Genomic DNA, 20,456 nt, shown 5'->3' with positions numbered 1-20,456 from the left:
CTTCCGCATGGAGAAATTCAATCAATGCACGTGGTGAGAAAAAAGAACATTGTGATATATTAATTATCTAATGCTAGATGGTATCGCACTGTGTTTTGCGATACGTAAAATACAAATTAAAAGACGTACAATTTCAGTACAAATTAATATTTGATATATATGAATAGATCTCTAGGAAATGATTTGTTTATCTATTTAATTTACGCAGCGCATCTAATGAGAATAATGCCGCGGAAGACCGCAGACTAATTGGATTTTCGCTAAAAAGCAAGCATTATCGCATAAAAAACATACTAAAAGGCGTACGAGCATTTTTAACTTTAAATCCTGATAAACAACAGTTTTCAATAAAATTTTCATCAAGAATCTTTCAAGTTACTTAAATCAAGCACATTAAAAAAATATATGCTTGAATTCCGATTTTATTAATTTTTTACAGTTTAATATTTACTTTGATAGACTCTTAAACAGTGTTTTTTTTTATACAACTGTAAAGTAAATAGGTCCAATTCTTGTTAATATGCGTTAAACGTTATTTTATATCTAAATATATGTTTTTCAGTGTAACATGTGCTTCATTTATGAATATTAAATTAGAAACTAGTTGCACACAGATATTCTTTGCATATTCTTTATTTATATACGCTATATTTAATTACACAATTAGTACACCGAATATTTCTTAATGTTATATGTTAATGGATATTTCGCAACGTTACATATCTATCGCAACTATCATCAAAAGCGCATCATTACAAAATAAATGAAACGGTTTTACACATTCCCCGAGTTCTATACGTAACTAATTAAAAATAATTTATGTCGCGTCGTAATGCGAAAAGCATTTATAAATAATGGGGAACAAGATTATCATAAAATTATAAAAATAAAACGAAACAAATAAGAATTTTAATCGACACAATACAGGAATTGTTGCGCAATCTAAGAAATTTTTAGGCATGCCAGCAGAGCGAAATTATACAATTTTCGCAACGATCGTCAATCGTAAAAAGGAGCAAGGGCGATCCAAGTTTTTATTTACGTTTTGGTGGCGACTGACGCATCTATATAACACTTCAAGTGTACATAATTACAATATCGTCATGCCGAATATTTTTCTCACTTTTATCCGTAACTGATGGTGTAGCCCATAGACAGCATTAGCGTCTCCTTGATCGCCGGATGCAATTGGCGTTCGATGTATCTGGTCAGCGCTTGGCTAGCACCCTGCAAGAAGACATCTTCCATCTCCCTCGTGATATACTCCTTCGACTGCCAACTCCTGTTCGGATCCTCCGAGTCTATAGGAAACTGATTGTCTTCTACCATGAGCTCCCTTACCTCCCGCGTCACATTTTGCGGTGGTTCCTCGTTTCGGAAATTGTCGGCGGTCAGATTGAGAATTTTAGTAAAATTCTCAGGCCTCTCCGTCGATTTGCGTCCATTTATCAGAGCGTCCGCGAAGTCCCGCGGCGTGATGACCATCGCGGTACGCGCGTACCGCGCCATCGAGCGTCTCCGCCGTGGCGATGATTTAGTGATCCAAGAATTCTTCCTCCATATACCGAAGTTCGTCCCCGGGGCGTGCGAGTAACGCGGATGTCGACTCTCGTTCGGTATGACAATGTCCATCTCTTCGGCGTTGCCCGCCAATTGTCTCGGTTCCGCCGCATCGTAATTGTCGTTGTCGACAAGAGGCAGCGATAGCTAAAACAATTTTCATCTATTACGTTTTAATTATTCAAATATCTAGTTATTAATAACGTCTTTTTGTATCATGGCAGCTAAGATATATTGATTAGCCTTTTTGCATTCAATTTTCTTTTACTTTAAAGGTTTTCATATTAATATCTCTGCAACGATCGAAGGGTCGATATATATTTTTTTTTTTTTGACAATTATATATATATATATATATATATATATAGACAACAATATATAAAAATAAATTATCTTTATTTTAAAATATGATACCTGGAAATATTTTTTAAATTTTCTTTAAAAAATTATCTTTACTAAATTAACAAAAGAGTAGTAAAGCAAAGTTTTTTTACAACACATTTTTCGAGTGCGTCTCTCTTTATCCTTGGAAAAGATAATTTTTTAAATTATTTAACCTTGTTGACGCTAGCTGAATGATACGGTGGCCATTTATCCTGCCGTTTGATTTGCTTGTCGATGCGCGTAGAACGGCAGCCGTACGCGTAGATCGACGCAAACCTGGGCTCCAGGAAGCTGGACTCCGTGCGTATACGCATCTGGCCGCGTCCACGGGCGATCGGGCTGGTGAGGAAGTCTATCCCCGCGCGTCTCAGTCGCAAAGTCATCCTGCAGGATTCGGCGGAGATCGAAGCGCGACGATCCCGCGGTATCAGAGACACCATCCCCGACACCGACAGGTCGTTGAACACGACTCGCGTCCTCAGAGAACTGCGATCGGGATCGTACACGCATTGCTCCACTCGTGCCCATTGTCCTTCGGGCTCCTTCGTGTTTTCCGGAAGCTGCGAAACGATCCGTTTGTTACTCGCGCTCGATTATTTAACTTTTTACAAATATAGCGATGGGAATAAGTCTAATTGCTTCACCATATACATAACGAAAACCTCGAATTTCTTTAATCCCGAATCGAATTTAATCCCAAAAGAAGGGGAGAGAAATCTTAACACATTTGGAGAGAATATATCACCTTCACGGCCATACGGGAGACGGCCATTTCCAGGGGGGCGGAATGTAGTTCGCGCTGATACAACGTCCCAGCCTCTTCTTCGTCCAACTTGTTTCTTCTACTGGAATCCCTGTGCAGTGCGTCCAAAGCGCGCTCCAATCGTCCACTGCACGCATCCCAATCGCTGATACCGGTATACGCGAAGCCGATAGACAAGAGCTTAAATAACCAGATTGCCGGCTGTCCGAACTGCATCACCTACAACGTACGAGCATTACAGTACGAGCATTCTATCCGTTATAATAGGCGCGACATAAAAAGAAAATTTACCAAGTTATATAGCTATAGCGACGAGTCTAATTAAGAGCATCAGGTTTCTAATCTTTCGCAATCGATCGTTGACGATAATGAAAAACGACACGACGGAAAGAGCGCGGTGCCTCGTAATTAGGGATGGAATCAAGTTCAATGCGTACTTGAAAAAATCCGAAAATACAGTAATTAAATTTTATTTTCCAAGATTCGAAGAATAAAATGGTTAGTTTAAAAAACGCAATATGTGTGAAGACTTTAAGCAACTTTTATTCTACATTTTTAATTATACTTCTATTATATTTAATTTCAACGATTGATAATATTTGTAATTATCAAAAAATAATGCGTTAAACTAATTGTCGCTTTATACAAATATTTTAATTCGAAGGAATGTAAAATTTTTAATAAAATACTCATAAAAAATTCGAATTTATTTAATCCAGGTTCGAGTCTACTTAAAAGTAAAGTACTCTTGTTTTTTGAGATATTCATGGAAAGTTCGAATCCATTTTGTCCAGATTCGAGTCTACTTTTACAGAAAGTATTGCTTTTATGTTTCGAAGCAATAACAGGGAGTTCGAAGCTATATATGCCAACAGATTCGAACTTACTTAATTGTAACATATTTAATCCCACCGTTATTTATAATCAACGGTGTAATAATGGAATTTTTTGTATTTTTATTCGTACAACACCGATTATGGATGCTTTACGTGCGCGCGCCTAACGTTCTGCCATTAAAATATCTCCCAAGGCATATCCTGTAGAAACTCGGTGAACTCGAGGCGCCGAAACAGAGCATGAAAGCGTCTCCATTCCGCTTGTCGCCAACGACAATCGAATTGTGTGAAACTAGGAAGTATGATCTTTTGGCTGGCTCATTAACGTTAATTGTACAGCACGCGACGAAGCAATATGAATCTCTGTAGATCTATTAACGTCATCTTTGGCACAATCGACTCTTTAAAAAAACAAAAAATAATTAAATCAATAAGGGGTTTAATTAATAGGAATACTTTTAAGCTGAAGCTAGAAAGTCCCTCTTTATTTCAATTAATCTTGCTCTCTCTCTCTCTCTTTATTTTAATCAACAACACTTTTACATACAATTAAACGCTACGCTAAACTAAAAATCCACTGGAAAATCCAACACTCAGGATGAAAGTATCCAATTTTTCAACTGGCCAATACCCCGTATCGTCACAATTGGGTGCGTGCATTTTATTACTGCCGGCACTGTTTACAACCCGTACAGGCGAATTTAAGTTGCGAGAGAGACTCTACGACGTTAGTATGGCGAAATTGCATTGTTCGCCCTTGTATGCTAATGCAGAATCCGACTCCGCATTCATCCCGCCGCCGCCACTCTCGCGCTCCGTTAATCATTTTGGCCGCGTTAAACAGATATTTGCGTATAGCGTTGGGCAATTCGCTTCCCTATAACTTCCCATTACGTTACTGTCCAAAACTAAGGAGTCTTAAAGTGTAGACGGGACTTTTTTCATATGGTTCGCGTGCAGTATTCCTTATCGACGTATCATAATATCTCGCGACTTGCTAGAACTTTCGATGAGAATATCTTGTAGTCGCTCGAAGAGATTTCTTAATACTTTCATCTACGTGTATATTTTTTAAATAATTCAAATCAAAATATAAGCTTAAGATTTCGACGAATCATTGCATCTCCTTTTCTTAACGCAATTATTTAAACGATTTCCAAGTAAATCTTGGAATCAAGCAAATACAAATTTGAATAAATTGTAATAAAAAGTTTATAATTTTGTTCTCTTTTATAAGAGTGCCAGAAACATAATAAGACGGGCGTCGGAAATTTTTATCGCGATATTATTCAAATTATCTGAAGCTTAAATTTAATAAATTTTAAAAAGTTGCTCTCGCGCTCGTTGGGAGATACCTCTGTTTCCTCGGGCATTTTTGTCGCTCTGATTGCCATATAGCGTGTAGAATATGTCTCGCTGCGTACGAGACGCGTATTTGAATTTTGCGACTCGCTGGAATATGTAATATGTAATTCTGGAGAAAGATTTCGCCACACTTACTTTCACGGAGTATTCGGCTCGCTCTCGTCGCTCGACGACGACGACGACGACGACGACGATGACGACGACCAGAGGGTACGTCAAGCTGGTGGCCGTGGTAACGCACGCGAAATCGCTCGCGCCTCTTCGCGCCGAGACATCGAAGAACAATGAAAGTGCTGGTATACGCGCGCACCTCTCGGACACGCATCGCGGCAATTTCCCGCCTGGAGAGTCATCCTTTCCTCTCATCGCGACGGCGAGCCGCGTTGCGCGCGGCTATATACTGCGTGCATGGTGTGTGCGGCGCGGCGCGAGTGAGAGACACGGAGGTAAAAGGTAAAACGGGCTTTACGCCGAATGTAGGACGGTATACTCTGCAACATTATAAGTATATATATAGATACTAATTGCGGTAGATAGAAGATAGATAATAGAGTACTTACGAGACTGTATTGAAATCCACGTTGAACAATCTATATAGTTTGCGACGACATTCTACTTATGTATAATTTTACGCGTGCTCTGAAAAATACATATTTAAATAAGGGTCAGAAAATGCACAATATATTTAAAATACACATTTTCACACACACACATACACACATGCACGGAGAATTAAGCCGGTTCTACAATACGTCGCAAACAACGACGGCAACTGCTAGTTGAAAAGTGTTTATTTCTGATTGCCGCTTGACCAGTTACTGTCGGGCAAAAGGTTAACAAAAGTTCGCCAACTCTCTTTCGACAAGCGCAAAACATGGAAATATAAACACTTTTCAACTTTCAGTTAATTGTCGGCTGCCATAATCTCTCTACTTGCATTACCGGATGATCTAAGCTGCCTCAAGAGTTCGGATAATTCTAACCAATGACAGCGCGAGAAACCTCCCCCGAAATGCTCCTCCTATTCTACCACGAGCGAATAGCGGCGCGGCAAATAAATTCGCGACAAGCATTTTGATTTTTGAATGCAGTCAGTCATTTTCGTTAAATTAGCTTCAGTTGCGCCGGCTTCTTGCTGTCTCTCGATAATCTCCCAAGTAAATCAGTTATAACTTTTATATCCGTTATAAACGCGTTTCGTTTTCTATGTATTTGAATTATATTTAATTTCGCTATAGTGTTTTATAAATTCGATCGGTTTCCGTTGAATCCTCAACTACTTCTTTCTCTGTCGCAGGTAGTGTATTTAATTCAAGCAAATCAAACGTTGCAAAATGTGAGAAGGTGGTGAATTCAATTATTATACGTTACGCGCACTATATAGACTTTCAGCGCTGGGAATCTATAGTACACGTAAATGTAAATTAAATGCAATGTAAATTAGAAACTCGTACTATACGTTTACGCGCGCGAGCGTTACTTCTGTAGTAACTTACGATAATTCACTCGTTTACGCGGAGTAAATTATCGTAAGTTACTACAAAATCCCGATTACGCGAGTGAACGTAATAGCAGAGAGGCGCAATGACGGCGATTTTCTTGGGACGCTTTTGCAGGCCGTACAGTAGCGCCACACATCCACTTTCAGGAATTGGAACTACGAGTCACATCCACTTTTCGATGCTGTCGATGAGAATTTGGTTCATGTCCGTGCTATGTATACATCCACTTTTCGATATTGTCGGTCTTTGGTGGTTCGTGTTGTCATAAACCACCAAAGACTGACAACGGCGACAATATCGTGTCGACACAAACCACCAAAGACCGACAATATCGAAAAATGGATGTATACATAGCACGGACGTGAACCAAATTCTCATCGACAGCATCGAAAATTGGATGTGACTCGTAGTTTCAATTTCTGAAAGTGGATGTGTGGCGCTACTGTACGGCCTGCAAAAGCGTCCCAAGAAAATCGCCGTCATTGCGCCTCTCATCCTTCTCTCTGGTAATAGTATCAGCCCTTTTCAGAATTCGGTTTTAACATAATTTTTTTTTATTAAGCGGTCCGATAGATCATGGCGTACATTTCTTTGTAAACTTTTTGAATTTTTGCAATATCTTCAAAATTGAAGAAAATATAGTACACGAAAATGCGCTGTGACGTCATTACCTTATATGCGAAATCTTTTCAAGTTGCCGTCATCAAAGAAATAATTTTAGCAAGCTGTAACTTTCTCAAATTTAGGTTTTTTTTTTTTAATTCAAAAAGTACTAAAAATTGGCTTAGATTCTCTACATTAATTATGGATACCGCTTAATAAAAAAAAGAAAAAAATGTTAAAACCGAATTCAGCCAATAGAAGTTGACTATTTCGATAGTGCCCTAATGCCCGTATATCATATATAGTATAACGTTTACGTCTCTCGACCAATCGGAAAGTAAGTGGCTGCTGGCGATTGCGATTCGCGATTTCCGTTCTGATTGGTCAAACGACGCAGACGTAAACGCAATCGCCAACCGCTAGTGCGATACGGGCATAACGCGCATACGCGTTTAACCATCTAGATTCCACCTATGATCCACGGTGAAGTATATGGCACTTGGCGGTACGCGGTATTTCGCGGGAGGGTTAAATATCACGTGTGTACGTTTATTTATTTCGCGAATAATTATCAGAATCCGATGTGATTCTTTGTTAAGTCAGTTTTACAGTTAATGCGTCGACGATCACCGGACCACCGAGGCAATTACGAGTATGTCGCGAATATCGGAGAGAATCACCGGCATTCTGAAGCTAGCCGAAAGCTCGAAACTGACCGATAAGAAGGTAACCACTCTGCTGCCGCTTTTGTATATGTTTTTATTTAGAAACAGCCCTACTTGCAGACATCCGTTTCGTTAATCGACAAAGAGCTGCTATATTATTTGAGACGACAAACTTCATTTTGATAATTACGTACGGGATGTTTCAATTCAGCTGTTCGTACAGAATTATATCAAATTTTCTAAGAGAGTTGGTTAAGGAATCTGATTAAAAACAGACGTTTTCTGTGTGTTAGTTTCAAGACAACCTGTATTTCTTATATCGTCCTGTATTTCTTAAATCCTGTCCACTTTCAGAAATGCGTAAACGAGCTATTAGATCTGTATCAAGATGACGATGCTATCAGGGAGATATGTCAGAATACGGAGAGCAAAGCTTTAGGACGAGCCAACTGGCCCAGTATTATTGACACCGCCCACAAGCTAGTTATCGATGTAAGAATTGTATCAAAATCTACATGGAATATGCATCTCCTAATATATTTTATATCATTTGTTTGTGATTTTTATTCATCTTTTGTCATTTAACTTGAACAATATCAATGTAGGAAGCGGAGAGACCCGGTAAAGAGACGGCTGCCAAGAACAACGAGAGACAACATCTCAATAATCTGGTTATCGACACAATTCGCCGTGCCAGTGAGAGGTCAGCTGAATTTCTGAGAGGCAGCGAAATAGTCGCTATAATATTGCAGATATTGGATTCTAAGGTCTACGTGCATTATCAAGACACATATCTAAGAATATTGGTGAAATATATATTGCCTAAGAGTACAAATCACAGTAATATCACAACGGAACAATGGAGGGAACTGTTGACTGTTTGTACCAAGCTGTACAAAAAGCTCAAAAGTCACATCGTGTTAGACGCGTTGCAGATGATCGTAGATCATTCTTTTTTGCACACCAATTTACTTCCGCGTGTGAAGAATTTGCTGTTGTTTCTGGGTACGCTGGAACTTGGTTATTCTAAACTACTCCGCTAGTATATTTTTGTTAACGAATTCTATATCGTTTAGAACTAATGGAAAGTAAAATTATTTCACGTTCTAGAAAAGGTATTTGAAGATGTGAGGACAAACAATGAACAGTTGATAGAGTCTTTCTACAAACTGAGCAGCAGTGTATGCAGGCAAATTACAACGGAATGCAGAATCGCTCTCTGCAAGTTCAGCGAGAGCATATCAATGGATATCTTACGTTTGAACGGCTCTGAGGAAAAATATAGGCTGCTGTTGATCTTTCTGCAGATTCACCATCCAGAGGGTATATCCAAACATGACGATGGCGCTTATGCATTCGACTGGGACAAATGGAGGGATTTGCTGCGTAGCATGTATTTGCTTATCCAGGAAAATTGCAAATTGGACGTGCAGTGGCGCAGTTTTATTCAGTTTTCCACTGAAGGTACCATTTATCAACACAAAACATAAATATATGTATTTAACGTTTCATGTTGAAAAATTGCTTTAAAAATATCGATTATTTTATTGATTATATTTAGAAATTTTTAATCCAAATACTAGGATTTTTGGCAAAAAATACAACATAAATTATTTTTGAATAATTTAATTGCATAATGAGTAAACGAATAAGTTATTAATTTAACAAACGTGTTATATATTTTTTGCAGTTATAAAACAGATAATAGATAACTCGGTAAATTTATCTCTCGATGGCTATTATTCTCAATCGGCCAAGCGCAGACGAACGATGAACAGAATTGAAAATGTTATCGATTTGCTAACGGAAAGCAGCCCCGAAGAAGTGTGGTCGTTATTAAGAATTCTGACAGAAACACTAAGAAAATATCCACAGTGCTTGAGGTCGCAAGATTTCGCGCCCTTGTTGCAACGCTTAACGGAACTTGCTCTATCTCGAGACGAATCTGTCATGAACATTTTGTACAAACTTGCTTTTGTTCTCATGGAGAACGAGATGTCTAATGGAGAGGAAATACAGGACGCCACAATTCACTGGAGTAAAATCTGGGACATGCTACTTAGGTGCGTGCTAATTCAAATTTCAATATTAATATTTATTTGAAAATTATTTTAAAATAATAAATTTTTTTTTAAAGAACTTTCTACTTTTTAGTATATTAAAACCTAAGAAAAGATTATGTATTATCTGTAAATATCTGTTTTTAGCCATGTAACATTTATTTCCAACGTTTACATTAATTGTTGTGTTTTATAAATAGACTTGATATCAATGTCGCAATTAACATTATATCCTTGCAGATCTCTAGGAGCGAACCAAAACGAGGAGTCGGGTCATTCGTTAATTCGCTGCTTCATAAAGTACAATAGGATACCAAATGCGAACGCTCTCCTCAGGTTGTACCTGACCAAAACGATCCGCTGGTCGCCGAATAGCGTGCACACGTTGCGACAGCTGTGCGAGCGTGTCTCCCTGCCGGTGGACGCGACCACGTCGGTGCTGGACTCGTCGCCCATGACAATGACGGCGCCGATCTGTGACAGAACGCGCCTCCTGGAGTGGCTGCTGAATATGCCATGGCAGAAGCTGGCGGCGCGACTGTCTATCGAGACTATCGAAGACATCTGCGAGCTGTCGGTGAATCTCGTTTTGAGCTCTCGTTACAGACAAAATACCAGGACGGAGCAGAAATTCTCGCAGAGCCGCGAGAAAACGCGCGTGATCTCTTTCGTGCCACAACAGGACATCCATTCGACAGATCTCCCGCAACTCTGTCACGCGTCTTTGACATTTAAGGTGACATTGTCGGCGAGTTCGAAGGACAAGCACGTCGAACAGAATTCCGGGGTGGTGCTTGACCCTGGAAGTCCTGTCTCCTACATACACGAGGTGCTCAACTTCTTAAAGAGGCGGATACATGATGTTATTCAAGAGAATGAGAATAAAAAAGAAGTCCATGTCATACTGATGAAGCTCGCCTTCCTGGCGAGACTGCTGTCCGCTCTGAAGCAGCTGGGCATTTTTACGACGAAAGATGCCGTCGGCTACCATTCACTGATTGATGCGATGGAAAAACAACTGAAAAGCAGCTTCGAAATGCTGACAAAAATCAATTGGGCCAGGTATTGCATACGAGCATAACAGAACGAAAGAAGTTCTTTAGTTTCTCTTTTTTTTAGAAGTGATTGAAGGAAACGTTTGATGCTTTTGTACTTATCATTTTTTTTGTAGTTATGCTATACTGATTAGCAGAACTGCAACTTTCATTGCGGAACTTAAACTTTCATTGATCTTTGCTCACTATTTCCAGCTCTAAATTCTTACAAACGTGTGTGTTCGATACATTAAATATTTCTTCGCAGGTACAAATACATTTACTGGCTTAGCGTAACTAGAGCATTGAAGATGCTCTATGGAACAACCTACGACACAGAAATCGCTAAGATAATCGTATTGGCATCTACAATGGACATGATAAAAAACATATTCGATCTCCTGAATCAAGACGACAATTGCGATCATTACGAGGACCATAACGCTTTTCAGGTAAACTAGGCAAGAAAACTGAGAGATTCTCGTATAACGAAGAAATTGATTTTAATGAACGACTTTAACATCTTATCTTCTCAGGAAAGACGTAAGCGTTCCGATATGTGTCTGGAAACATTGGACTCGAAGCCCCTTCCACGCGAAGGGACGGTTCGTCTGCAGGTAGTGGAGGCTCTATCGTCTTTTTGCGCTCTGCACGTCGACACGGACTGTGACAAGACGTTGCAGAAAAAGATAATGCATAACCTGCTGACCTTACAGCGGGACTTTACAAGCTACGTGGACTCCAGGATGTCGCTGACGATCCTCGAGTCGCTCGTTGCGCGCGACCACGGCGAGATTCAGCGCGAGTGCGAAAATGAGCCATTGAATCTTTTGCTAGACATGTGCCAGAAGGGTTGCAAGAATGAGGAATTGTTGCGATGGCTGTTGAATCTACTGCCAGACTTCTTCGAGTATGCGATCAAGCACGGTTATTCGCCTGAAAGGATCATCCACACGCTCGAGCAGATTCACAAGCGTATTTATAAGAGAAACTCTAGTGTTCTCGTGCACACAAGCTACATGAAGTGCGCATGTAGCTGCGTGCGGATCGATCAGGATTTCTCGTGGAGTCAGGTTGGCGATGGCGACAACGACAACGTTCTGAAGATACTGGACAGTATTCTCAGTTATATCGGTGATGCGCTCTTTGTGCTCCGTTCGCAAGCAGTGCGATGCCTGCAGGAGCTCCTGTCCTTCAGAAACATCGCTCATAAATGGAAGGAACGGATTTTCGTCAAAGTGGAGGAAACAGTATTCAATTTGCTCGACGAGACGGCCCAACAATCGAGTTCTAATTTGCAAAAGTATGAACATTAAAATATGATATAAGAAGATACTAATATCTGACACTAAAATAAATTAGCAATATTTTTTATAAATTGCTTTTATAAAAACTTGTAATATTTATTTTTATAGCAATACTTGTACATGGTTCAGAATAATATGCAACAATGTCGCTGCGAGTACCAGCACTTGTAATTCCTCTTTTGTTTGTATCCATGAAATAGCGACGATCTGGTGGAGAGTCAACTGCGGGATGAAAGAGAGACCAGGACGGCTACTGCGTTGATCGCGATGGCCTCCGTAGCGTGCGCCAGCGGGATTCTTCAAGGTCGCGCCCTATTTTCGATATTGCGACTGACGACGAAGAAGAAGGTGAATGTGCAGACGGTGCGGAAGATCCTCTTGGCGGCGGCGCAGCACACGACGACATACGTGTCGCTCATTGAGGATAACTTGAACTACCTGCTGACTTCCTGGATCAAGCATTATCCATTGCAGAGCTTTCCATGGACGCTTGCGGGTAAGAATGCGTCAAATAGCGGTTTTATAAAAAAAAATTCAGTTATTTACCGACTTAATATTGTGAAAATTTTTGATATTTGGCATCCATTAATATAATTAAGGATTTTTTAAGGACTTTTATTAATATACGGTCCTATAGGTTTTATAAGATTAAAGAAAAAACAAGTAAAAAAATATTTTATACACATACAATGTATAATATAAACCAGTATTTGATCTAATACTGCGAATTATTTCAATATTTAGTCCTTGATGTAAGCTCGCTAAATTGAGGATCGAACTTATTATTGTCAACAGGATGCGAGACTATCGACGAGTTCTTTAAAAAGAATGTCAACTGCATTGTCCCAGTTCTATTGCGCACTTCGAACATCGACGAAGCCATGTCTTTTTGCACAAATACCGGTGTGGCCTTCAACAAGATCTTCGAAGATGTCTTTCCGTCCTGCTTCGTGTGGCTGATATCACGCGCTATTGAATCCGATAGTGAAGCCGTCGATATAATACGCAAGTTGATGAATAACACCGACGAGTTTGCAGACACGCGCAAATTCAGACAACTATTCTGTTCTCGTCTGCAGGACGTTCTCGTAGAACTGATACGTCGGTTGCACGATGAGAAAGACTTTAGACGCGTTCTCTCGATTTCGTCCACGCAATTTCCGGCGATGGATCCGCCGCATTTCTTACGAGATGTTCTGGATCTGTGCTTTGATTATCTAGAATTGCACACCTTACTAAACACGTGCACGCTGGTCGACCAACAACCAGCGACGATGCAAAAAACGCTGTTGCAGCTTGCGAGCGCCATACACACGTCACGCTCTCGCGAGGGTAAGCTCAAGCGACTGCATCAGTACATATACTTCTGCTCACGGTTGACGCTTGATCTCGCGAAACCCGTCTTTGACGAGATGGCCGCGTTCCTGATCCGGGATGTGTGCTACAGCTTGTTGCATCTAACCAGAAACCGTAGTGACGGCGACGAGACGTTCATCGCAGCATGTTGCAAATTCCTAGATCTGTTCCTAAGACAAGCGCTGCCCGCGAGAGCCGCGGAGATCCGAGACGTTCTCCGGTTCATCGTGGCGAACCTGATTGGCCTGGCACAATCAAAAATGAGCAACGTCAACGAGATTGCCGTGAGTCTACTTAGATTTCTTGTGGTGGAGCAAAGAGACGTGCTACGAGAGGCCATCGCGAAACTCGGCTCGTTCCCGAATCAAGAAGTCTTCCGGGATGCGAGGGAGGCTTACGACACCGCCAGATTGGAAAACGGATCTGCGTTGTGCCTCGAAGACGAGCTGGAGCGTTTCCTGGACGCTATGAGCGAGGAAAACGCCGAGTGCACGCTGGAAGATCTCGCGAATTTCACGCAACAGCTGTCGACGAGGAAATGTGAACTGCGGGAACTGCACCGAAAGTTGGAGAGGCCGTATCCTGAAGATAGTGCTAGTATCCTGCATCGGTTGATATTTAGGTAAACATGTGTTTTGTATTATAGTTAATATATTGCATATAAATTATTCGAATTATTATTCGAATAATAATACTCGAATAATTACTAGAGTATTATTTTATTTGAATAATTATTATAAACTTGAATTAATATTGTATATAATTGTTATTTAATCTCTTTTTTTCTTTTATATCTTTCTATTGCTATCTCACTTTTCATATTCTTTATTCTATCACACAATATTGTACATTTTTTAAAATTCAGACTCATCAAGCTGACGGAATCGCCTAATTCGCGCGTATCGATGGAGGCCACCAAATGCCTTGGCGAACTAGGCCCAATAGATTCCACAGTGGCTCTGCGACCGGCCGGAAGTCTCGTCCGGGAAGCAGACTACGCGATAGAGGCTCTGACCTATCGATCCGTCGCAATGTTAACGAGCTTTCTTGTGGAGAACTCAGTAGAACTTCGCAAGGTTTTTATCCTGATATAATTATATAATTAAATCTTATGTTATTTTGTGCCCTTTTATTAAAAATCCACATTTACATCAAAATATTTTTCTAATCTATATTTTAATCGGTATTTAAGTATAGCATTTCTCTTAAATGTGATATTTCAAAAACACTAGAATAAGTAATATATACTTTGATATTTGCTCAAGGTTAGCGCCAATGCCCTTTACGCGGTGCTATCGACCTCCTACGGTCAGAAACTATTTGACTCCAAGTACTCAAAGGACCTGTCGAATATCCTCGAGTGTGCGCCTCTGAAGATTGACTACATCCGTCCGTTCGCTCGCGGCCGTTGCAGCAAGCAGACATCCTTCCGCGTGGACACCGCAAGATTTCGTGTAATCATGAATCCAGAAAACGCGCTATGGACGGTCCAGAACAGCGAGAATTACGCCGAGTGGATTATCAACATCACCTGCAGTGTCGCCGAGTGCTTCCCAGACTCCTATTTGGAGAACTTCCTGTTGGTTTGTCGACTCAGCGTCGAATTCTGCGAGCTGATTCTGCCGAGAATCGTTTATCTCGTCATTCACAAAAACGACAGCTTCATCGATGCCATGTGCGACTGCGTTAATAAATTCTTCAGGTATTATTAATTTGTTATTATTTATAAGCACCTAAACGGAGGATCTAATATCGTGAGACGTTTATTTGAAACTTAACATAATCTAAATATTTTTGTAAAGCTCTGCGAAGTATACCGGGAGCTTTATCGTCTTTCAAGTGACAATGTTATTTTGAAGAAGTTTTAAATGTTTCGAAAAGTAAAATTCGGTGCATTGAAAACTTCAAGATTTGATACCGATCATCAAATTATATCAATTGCTAGGCAACACTTTGCGATCAACGAGACGGAAACCACTGCATCGCCGATGTCGAAAGGCGACAGCTGCGATCAGAAGATCGTACGCCGCATGTTGGACGTGGTGAACCACGTGCGCGCCCAGCTGCCGGACGGCGCGATCTTAAGACTCGATTACGTCTACCTGGCCAGAGCGGCGCACAAGTGCTCCGCGTATTATACGGCCCTGTTATTCGCGCAACTCGCCTGCGGATTGATCTCGACGGATTACCCGGACTTTAGCAGTGACCCGAGGATCGACTACATCTACGAACGCCAGCCGGAGGTTGGCCGGGTGCTGCAAAACATTATGCTGGACACCTACCTGAACATTAGCGACCCAGACGCCAAATCCGGCGCCGGATGGTCGCATGTGCTTGATCACGACTCCCGCGTACAATACTATGCCCGTGCCAATCGCTGGGACGAGGTCATGCTCGCGCAGGACATCGAGTTGTCCAACCACAATCACTCGTCGCTGGCGAACGCCAGAACGGAGATGGCAAGCGCGCTACACCGTTCGGGACTGCAATTTCTTCAGTGGCAATTCTTGGGCAACAACCTGGATGAGAAATTTAGGTGCATTACGTATTACAATTATATGCATTACAATTATATAAGAATTTTCAGACAGAAAGATGAAGTATGTGGTTGATTTGATAGATTGCGTATGAAAATTTATAAATAAATTTCTCCCTCTAGTTATGAATGCGCCTGGAGACTCAGCAAATGGGATCTGCCCGTCAACGAGGCCACTGTTGCCAATTATAACGATTTCCAATCTCAGCAGTTGCGACTGGAGTCACTGGAGAACGCGTTCCACATTCATCATTATAATGCCCTAAAGTGCTTCCACGAGAACGACCGGCGGGGCACGGATCGGGCGATCAAGTTTGGCCGCAAGAGCGTGATCCATGAGCTACGAGTGATCAGTCCGGAAAGTAGCAAAATTGTCAATCAAAAGCTGTCGCAGTTGCGGCTGCTGCGCGAGATCGAACAGTTGAGCTGGGCGGCTGACTCGCCGGAAACGAGATATTGCGAGATTTTGCAACGCTGGAACGAGCACGAGATCAGTCTGATCGGTCAATTCGACCACGTGGAACCAATCCTATGGCAACGCATCGCTATGTTCCGCATCCGCGAGTCCTTGTGGACAGATCCAAACGTGCAGGAGGCATTTTTTGCAACTTGCCTGGACCTGGTAAAGGTCGCGAAGGGTCAGGGCAATTTCTCGGTGGCCACCCGAGCGCTGAGAACTCTTGAGTTGCATCAAAATCTGCCCATGAATCTGAAAAATCAACTGCTCTATCAGGAGTCGCTCTTGACATGGATGAATGGCGATGATGAACAGCAGATGATGGCGCGTCATCTGTTACGGAGCCTAATCGAGAAGAAGAATCCGAAGCCAAGCCTGAGAGCCAAGGCTCTGCGAGTCTATGGTGATTGGATGGCGCAAACCAAGTCGGAGAATCCTCAGGCAGTGATACAGAAGTATTATCTACCATCCATTGAGATCAGCGAAGCTATCGACGAGCAATCGCCCGATGTTATCAGAAACTTGCACGACACACAGGTGGGAGAATAAAATATTCTAATGTAAAGTAAATTAATTGAGAAGTTATTGCGTATGTAACAATAGCATAAGTCGACTTATATCATTACTATATAAACTTTATTTTCTTTACATAAAGCATTTTTATTACTTTTTTTTATACTAAATATTATAATTATTTACGAAGAAAAAAATTACCCTTTCGTTTTAAGTTATTTAAATTTTGAGCTTTATTTTTGTTGTGCGAGTTATTTATTATTGCAATCAACTTTTCAATTGATTAAATTAACTTGTCAGTAAAAAAGAATTTTTTCGGTGTCTTTTATATACTTTCTTCGTCATAGGTTGCACTGGCGCGCTTTGCCGATGCGCAATACCAACAGATCAGCACGTACATGAACTCCCCAACGTACAAGGCACTGAAAGAATACGCTCGTAGCAATACGGATAAAGTGGACCATGCGCAAATGATGAGGAATCAGGACCTTAAACGCGCCGTGATAATCAGCCAGAAGCAATCGACGAACGACGCGGCCGAGTTGAAGAACATCGAGCAGGAAAAGCGCAACTATCTCGCACAGGCTTTAAAGTACTATCTAAAGACGCTGCGCAGCAGCGAGGAACACAATCTATTAATCTTCCGACTGGTGGCACTCTGGCTCGACAACATGTACGATGATGAAGTAAACGAAGAACTGCTAGACGACCTAGACATCATTCCGTCGTTCAAGTTTGTGCCGCTGGTGCCACAGTTGGCCGCTCATATAAGCAACGATGTCAGGCAGCAACGTAGCTTCTCCGCGCGAATCTTCCGGATTCTCGAACGGTGCGCCCTAGAGCACCCGTATCACACGCTGCCTGTGGTGCTGGCGCTGAAGAATCTGCACAGCGACGACGAATATGACCCGAGTTCAACAGTCACGAAGAAGGAAGAGCGTCGCGTGCTAGGTGCCAAAAGGCTCCTCAGCCGATTGACCGATTCCTCTGTGCGAACAATCGTTCGCGAAATGGAAAGTCTATCGCGGGCACTACTGAGTTTTGCCTATTGGCAACCCAAGGGTAGATGCTATACCAACAAAGGCTACCCAATACCGCGGGATCAGCCAATATCCAAGGTATTTTTTTCCTCGTTACTCCGATAGCTATCTGGATAGAATGATCATAAATCGCGAAATCTGATTCTAAGGTTAATTAATCTATTTTGCAGATCAAAAACTTGAACAACGTTCTCCTACCGACCCTGAGTTTACCTGTGAGACCATCGGGCAATTACGACGACGTAATCGGCGTAAGATCGTATCAGGAGTCCTGCGAATTCGTCGGCGGTGTGACCGCGCCCAAGAAGATCATCTGCATCGGCACCGACGGCGTGCAGCGCCGGCAGTTGGTCAAAGGCAAGGACGACCTACGGCAGGACGCAGTGATGCAGCAGGTATTCACTGTGATAAACACGCTGCTGCGCACGTGTAAAGAGACGCAACGACGGAATCTACGTATCAGAACGTACAAAGTGGTGCCGCTGACGCAGAGATCGGGCGTGCTAGAATGGTGCGACAACACGGTGCCCATCACGGCGGCTCTGGTAGGTAGCTCGAGCACGCCCGGGATGCACAAGAAGTATTATCCGCGGGACTTGACTGCGGAAGCAGCCAGAGACAAGTTGAAGAATGCCGCACAAGAATCGAACGAGGTAAATAATAACTAAAAATCTCTTCCCGTTATTCTCAATTGTTAACAGACTGTTTTCAAGGCGTAAATTTTATTACAATATATTATATTTAACAAAATAATTCCTTAAGTTTTTTTTTATTTATTTAATTTAACATTTGAAAATTTAATATTTTTAGAAGACTAAACTGTATTGACTTTTTAACAATTCTAATATTAATCCTCTCTCTTCAAAGAAAGCATGTACACTATTTTAATTAAGAACAGTATTTGAATAAAAATGTTTTCTGTATTTATAATTACAGAACAAAATTGAATTTTAGGTCAAGATCGCGCGTTCGAGATTTCGTTTTCAAACCTTCAGCCTTTTATCTTCTATCGTCTTTCGGTTTGTCTAGGTGAAACTGGAGGTCTTTCTCGAGTGCTGCAAACGTATGAGGCCGGCGTTTCATCACTTCTTTGTAGAGAAGTATCGATCGCCCGAGACCTGGGTCGAGAGGACTCTTACGTACACGCGCAGCGTCGCCACCACATCTATCGCGGGTTACATTCTGGGTCTTGGCGACCGACACCTGAGCAATATTCTCATCGACGAGCGCACCGCCGAGGTGGTGCACATCGATTTTGGCGTAGCTTTCGAGCAGGGCAAGGTCCTGCCCCTTCCCGAGACAATTCCTTTCAGGTAAGTCATCACATACTATAAATCATTTCGCCTGCGAAACTATATATATATATATATAGGAATTTTTTAAATATTAGATTTTTATTATACTTATCAAATATTCTCGAAACCTTTTTGTAATATTTTTTCAATCGTTGTTGTCTACTTTATCGTAGGCTAACCAGGGACATCGAGGTTGCCATGGGCGCCTCTGGGATCGAGGGCACTATGAGGCGCAGTTGCGAGGTGACCATGACAATGCTGCGCGATCAGAGGCAGATTATCATCACGCTCCTTCAAGTTCTGCTATACGATCCGCTCTTCACGTGGGCAATCACGCCGGAGAAAGCCTGCAAGATGCAGAGCGACGTCGTAAGGGGTCTGTCGGAGAACAGTGGCCGAGGTGAGAAAAATTAATCGAGACAAAACGATGAGTTTGAGCCCAAGTTGAGTAAGACTATCCTGATTAATTATGACTGACGTCCTAATCCGCTAAATTTTCACCGTCTTTAGCGCCCGTGGAAACCAACAAGATCGCCAAGAGGGCTCTTTTGAGGCTCGAACAGAAACTGCGGGGCACCGAGGACGGTCTGGTGTCCAGCGTTTCCGGACAGGTCGAGAGACTCCTGCAGGAAGCGCGAGACCCCGCGAATCTGTGCCGAGTTTACTGTGGCTGGCAGCCATACTTGTGAATACCAGTGAATAGTTTTATATATATCCGCGACGAATACTCGTAGAATAAGTTTTGTATGTTGCTTAATGGTGTAATGTACATTTCGAAGTGCCCTTTTTATACTTGTTGAAGTAAAGTTTTATCAACATTTCGAACTCCCGTGCGTCGTTTCGCGATCCCCATTCGTATTAATGGCGCCTCGGCAGATCGAGAATCGAGATACCGTACAATCGATATATCGCGCTGCTGAATATGCAGGTTGTTTTCGGCCGCGCGCGCGTACTTGAAATTTCGAATTCGAAAGGCGAAAGGAGGATAAAGTTAAAAAAAAAACTCGGAGAAATTTCGTCGTTACATAATCTGATGTTGCTCCAGCGCTTAATTAAGTGACGTAATGATCCGCGCTACGTTGATTCCAGAGCGAAGGAAGGAGAAGCGTATATCTTTCGTTTGTCGGCGCGGGAACGCGCTGTGACGATGCGGAAACTCTAAATCGGGCGAAAGTCACAC

At 41.8% G+C, this 20,456-nt stretch overlaps 2 protein-coding genes across 7 annotated transcripts; one reads left to right on the top strand and one right to left on the bottom strand.

The window, feature by feature from the left end:
• Positions 1–621: 621 nt before the first annotated feature.
• On the bottom strand, positions 622–19,109 carry LOC143897692 (uncharacterized). Of its 6 annotated transcripts, XM_077406515.1 has the most exons (8): positions 18,452–18,583; positions 18,195–18,349; positions 15,718–15,954; positions 5,469–5,547; positions 5,044–5,399; positions 2,690–2,926; positions 2,118–2,504; positions 622–1,707 (listed from the first exon to the last, which is right to left on the bottom strand). In XM_077406515.1, the coding sequence occupies exons 5-8, from the start codon at positions 5,272–5,274 to the stop codon at positions 1,126–1,128; spliced, it is 1,437 nt and encodes a 478-aa protein (XP_077262641.1). In that variant the 5' UTR covers positions 5,275–5,399; positions 5,469–5,547; positions 15,718–15,954; positions 18,195–18,349; positions 18,452–18,583; the 3' UTR covers positions 622–1,125. The 6 variants fall into 6 exon arrangements, with proteins under 6 accessions (XP_077262641.1, XP_077262640.1, XP_077262642.1 ...); XM_077406514.1 differs by lacking the exons at positions 18,195–18,349; positions 18,452–18,583 and adding an exon at positions 18,971–19,109; XM_077406516.1 differs by lacking the exons at positions 15,718–15,954; positions 18,195–18,349; positions 18,452–18,583 and adding exons at positions 5,851–6,058; positions 6,363–6,450.
• Tefu (Serine/threonine-protein kinase tefu) lies at positions 7,518–20,097 on the top strand. Its single transcript, XM_077406503.1, has 19 exons — positions 7,518–7,739; positions 8,033–8,170; positions 8,284–8,683; positions 8,789–9,142; positions 9,369–9,741; positions 9,979–10,800; positions 11,041–11,224; positions 11,309–12,075; positions 12,280–12,575; positions 12,875–14,057; positions 14,301–14,511; positions 14,701–15,137; positions 15,381–15,971; positions 16,095–16,965; positions 17,289–18,059; positions 18,152–18,634; positions 19,011–19,294; positions 19,450–19,676; positions 19,787–20,097. Exons 1-19 carry the CDS (start codon positions 7,668–7,670, stop codon positions 19,963–19,965), a joined length of 8,643 nt encoding a protein of 2,880 aa, XP_077262629.1. The 5' UTR covers positions 7,518–7,667; the 3' UTR covers positions 19,966–20,097.
• The last annotated feature ends 359 nt before the right edge of the window (positions 20,098–20,456 follow it).

The sequence above is a fragment of the Temnothorax americanus genome, unplaced genomic scaffold, assembly GCF_048541705.1.
Source record: "Temnothorax americanus isolate GAGA-0224 unplaced genomic scaffold, ASM4854170v1 Scaffold21, whole genome shotgun sequence".
NCBI classification, from domain to species: Eukaryota; Metazoa; Arthropoda; class Insecta; order Hymenoptera; family Formicidae; genus Temnothorax; species Temnothorax americanus.
The sequence above is the reverse complement of the archived record's forward strand: the minus strand, read 5'-3'. Positions and strand labels throughout refer to the sequence as shown.

Bases quoted from the DNA above. Each gene is read 5' to 3' on its own strand.
- Tefu (XM_077406503.1), top strand. From the start codon at position 7,668: ATGTCGCGAATATCGGAGAGAATCACCGGCATTCTGAAGCTAGCCGAA. The intron at 12,076-12,279 runs GTATGAACATTA...TCCATGAAATAG, and splicing joins TCGAGTTCTAATTTGCAAAA to CGACGATCTGGTGGAGAGTC. The intron at 14,512-14,700 runs GTTTTTATCCTG...TATTTGCTCAAG, and splicing joins ACTCAGTAGAACTTCGCAAG to GTTAGCGCCAATGCCCTTTA.
- LOC143897692 (XM_077406514.1), bottom strand. From the start codon at position 5,274: ATGAGAGGAAAGGATGACTCTCCAGGCGGGAAATTGCCGCGATGCGTG. The intron at 2,927-5,043 runs GTAAGTGTGGCG...CGTACGTTGTAG, and splicing joins GAGCCGAATACTCCGTGAAA to GTGATGCAGTTCGGACAGCC. The intron at 1,708-2,117 runs GTTAAATAATTT...AAATTGTTTTAG, and splicing joins ATTCAGCTAGCGTCAACAAG to CTATCGCTGCCTCTTGTCGA.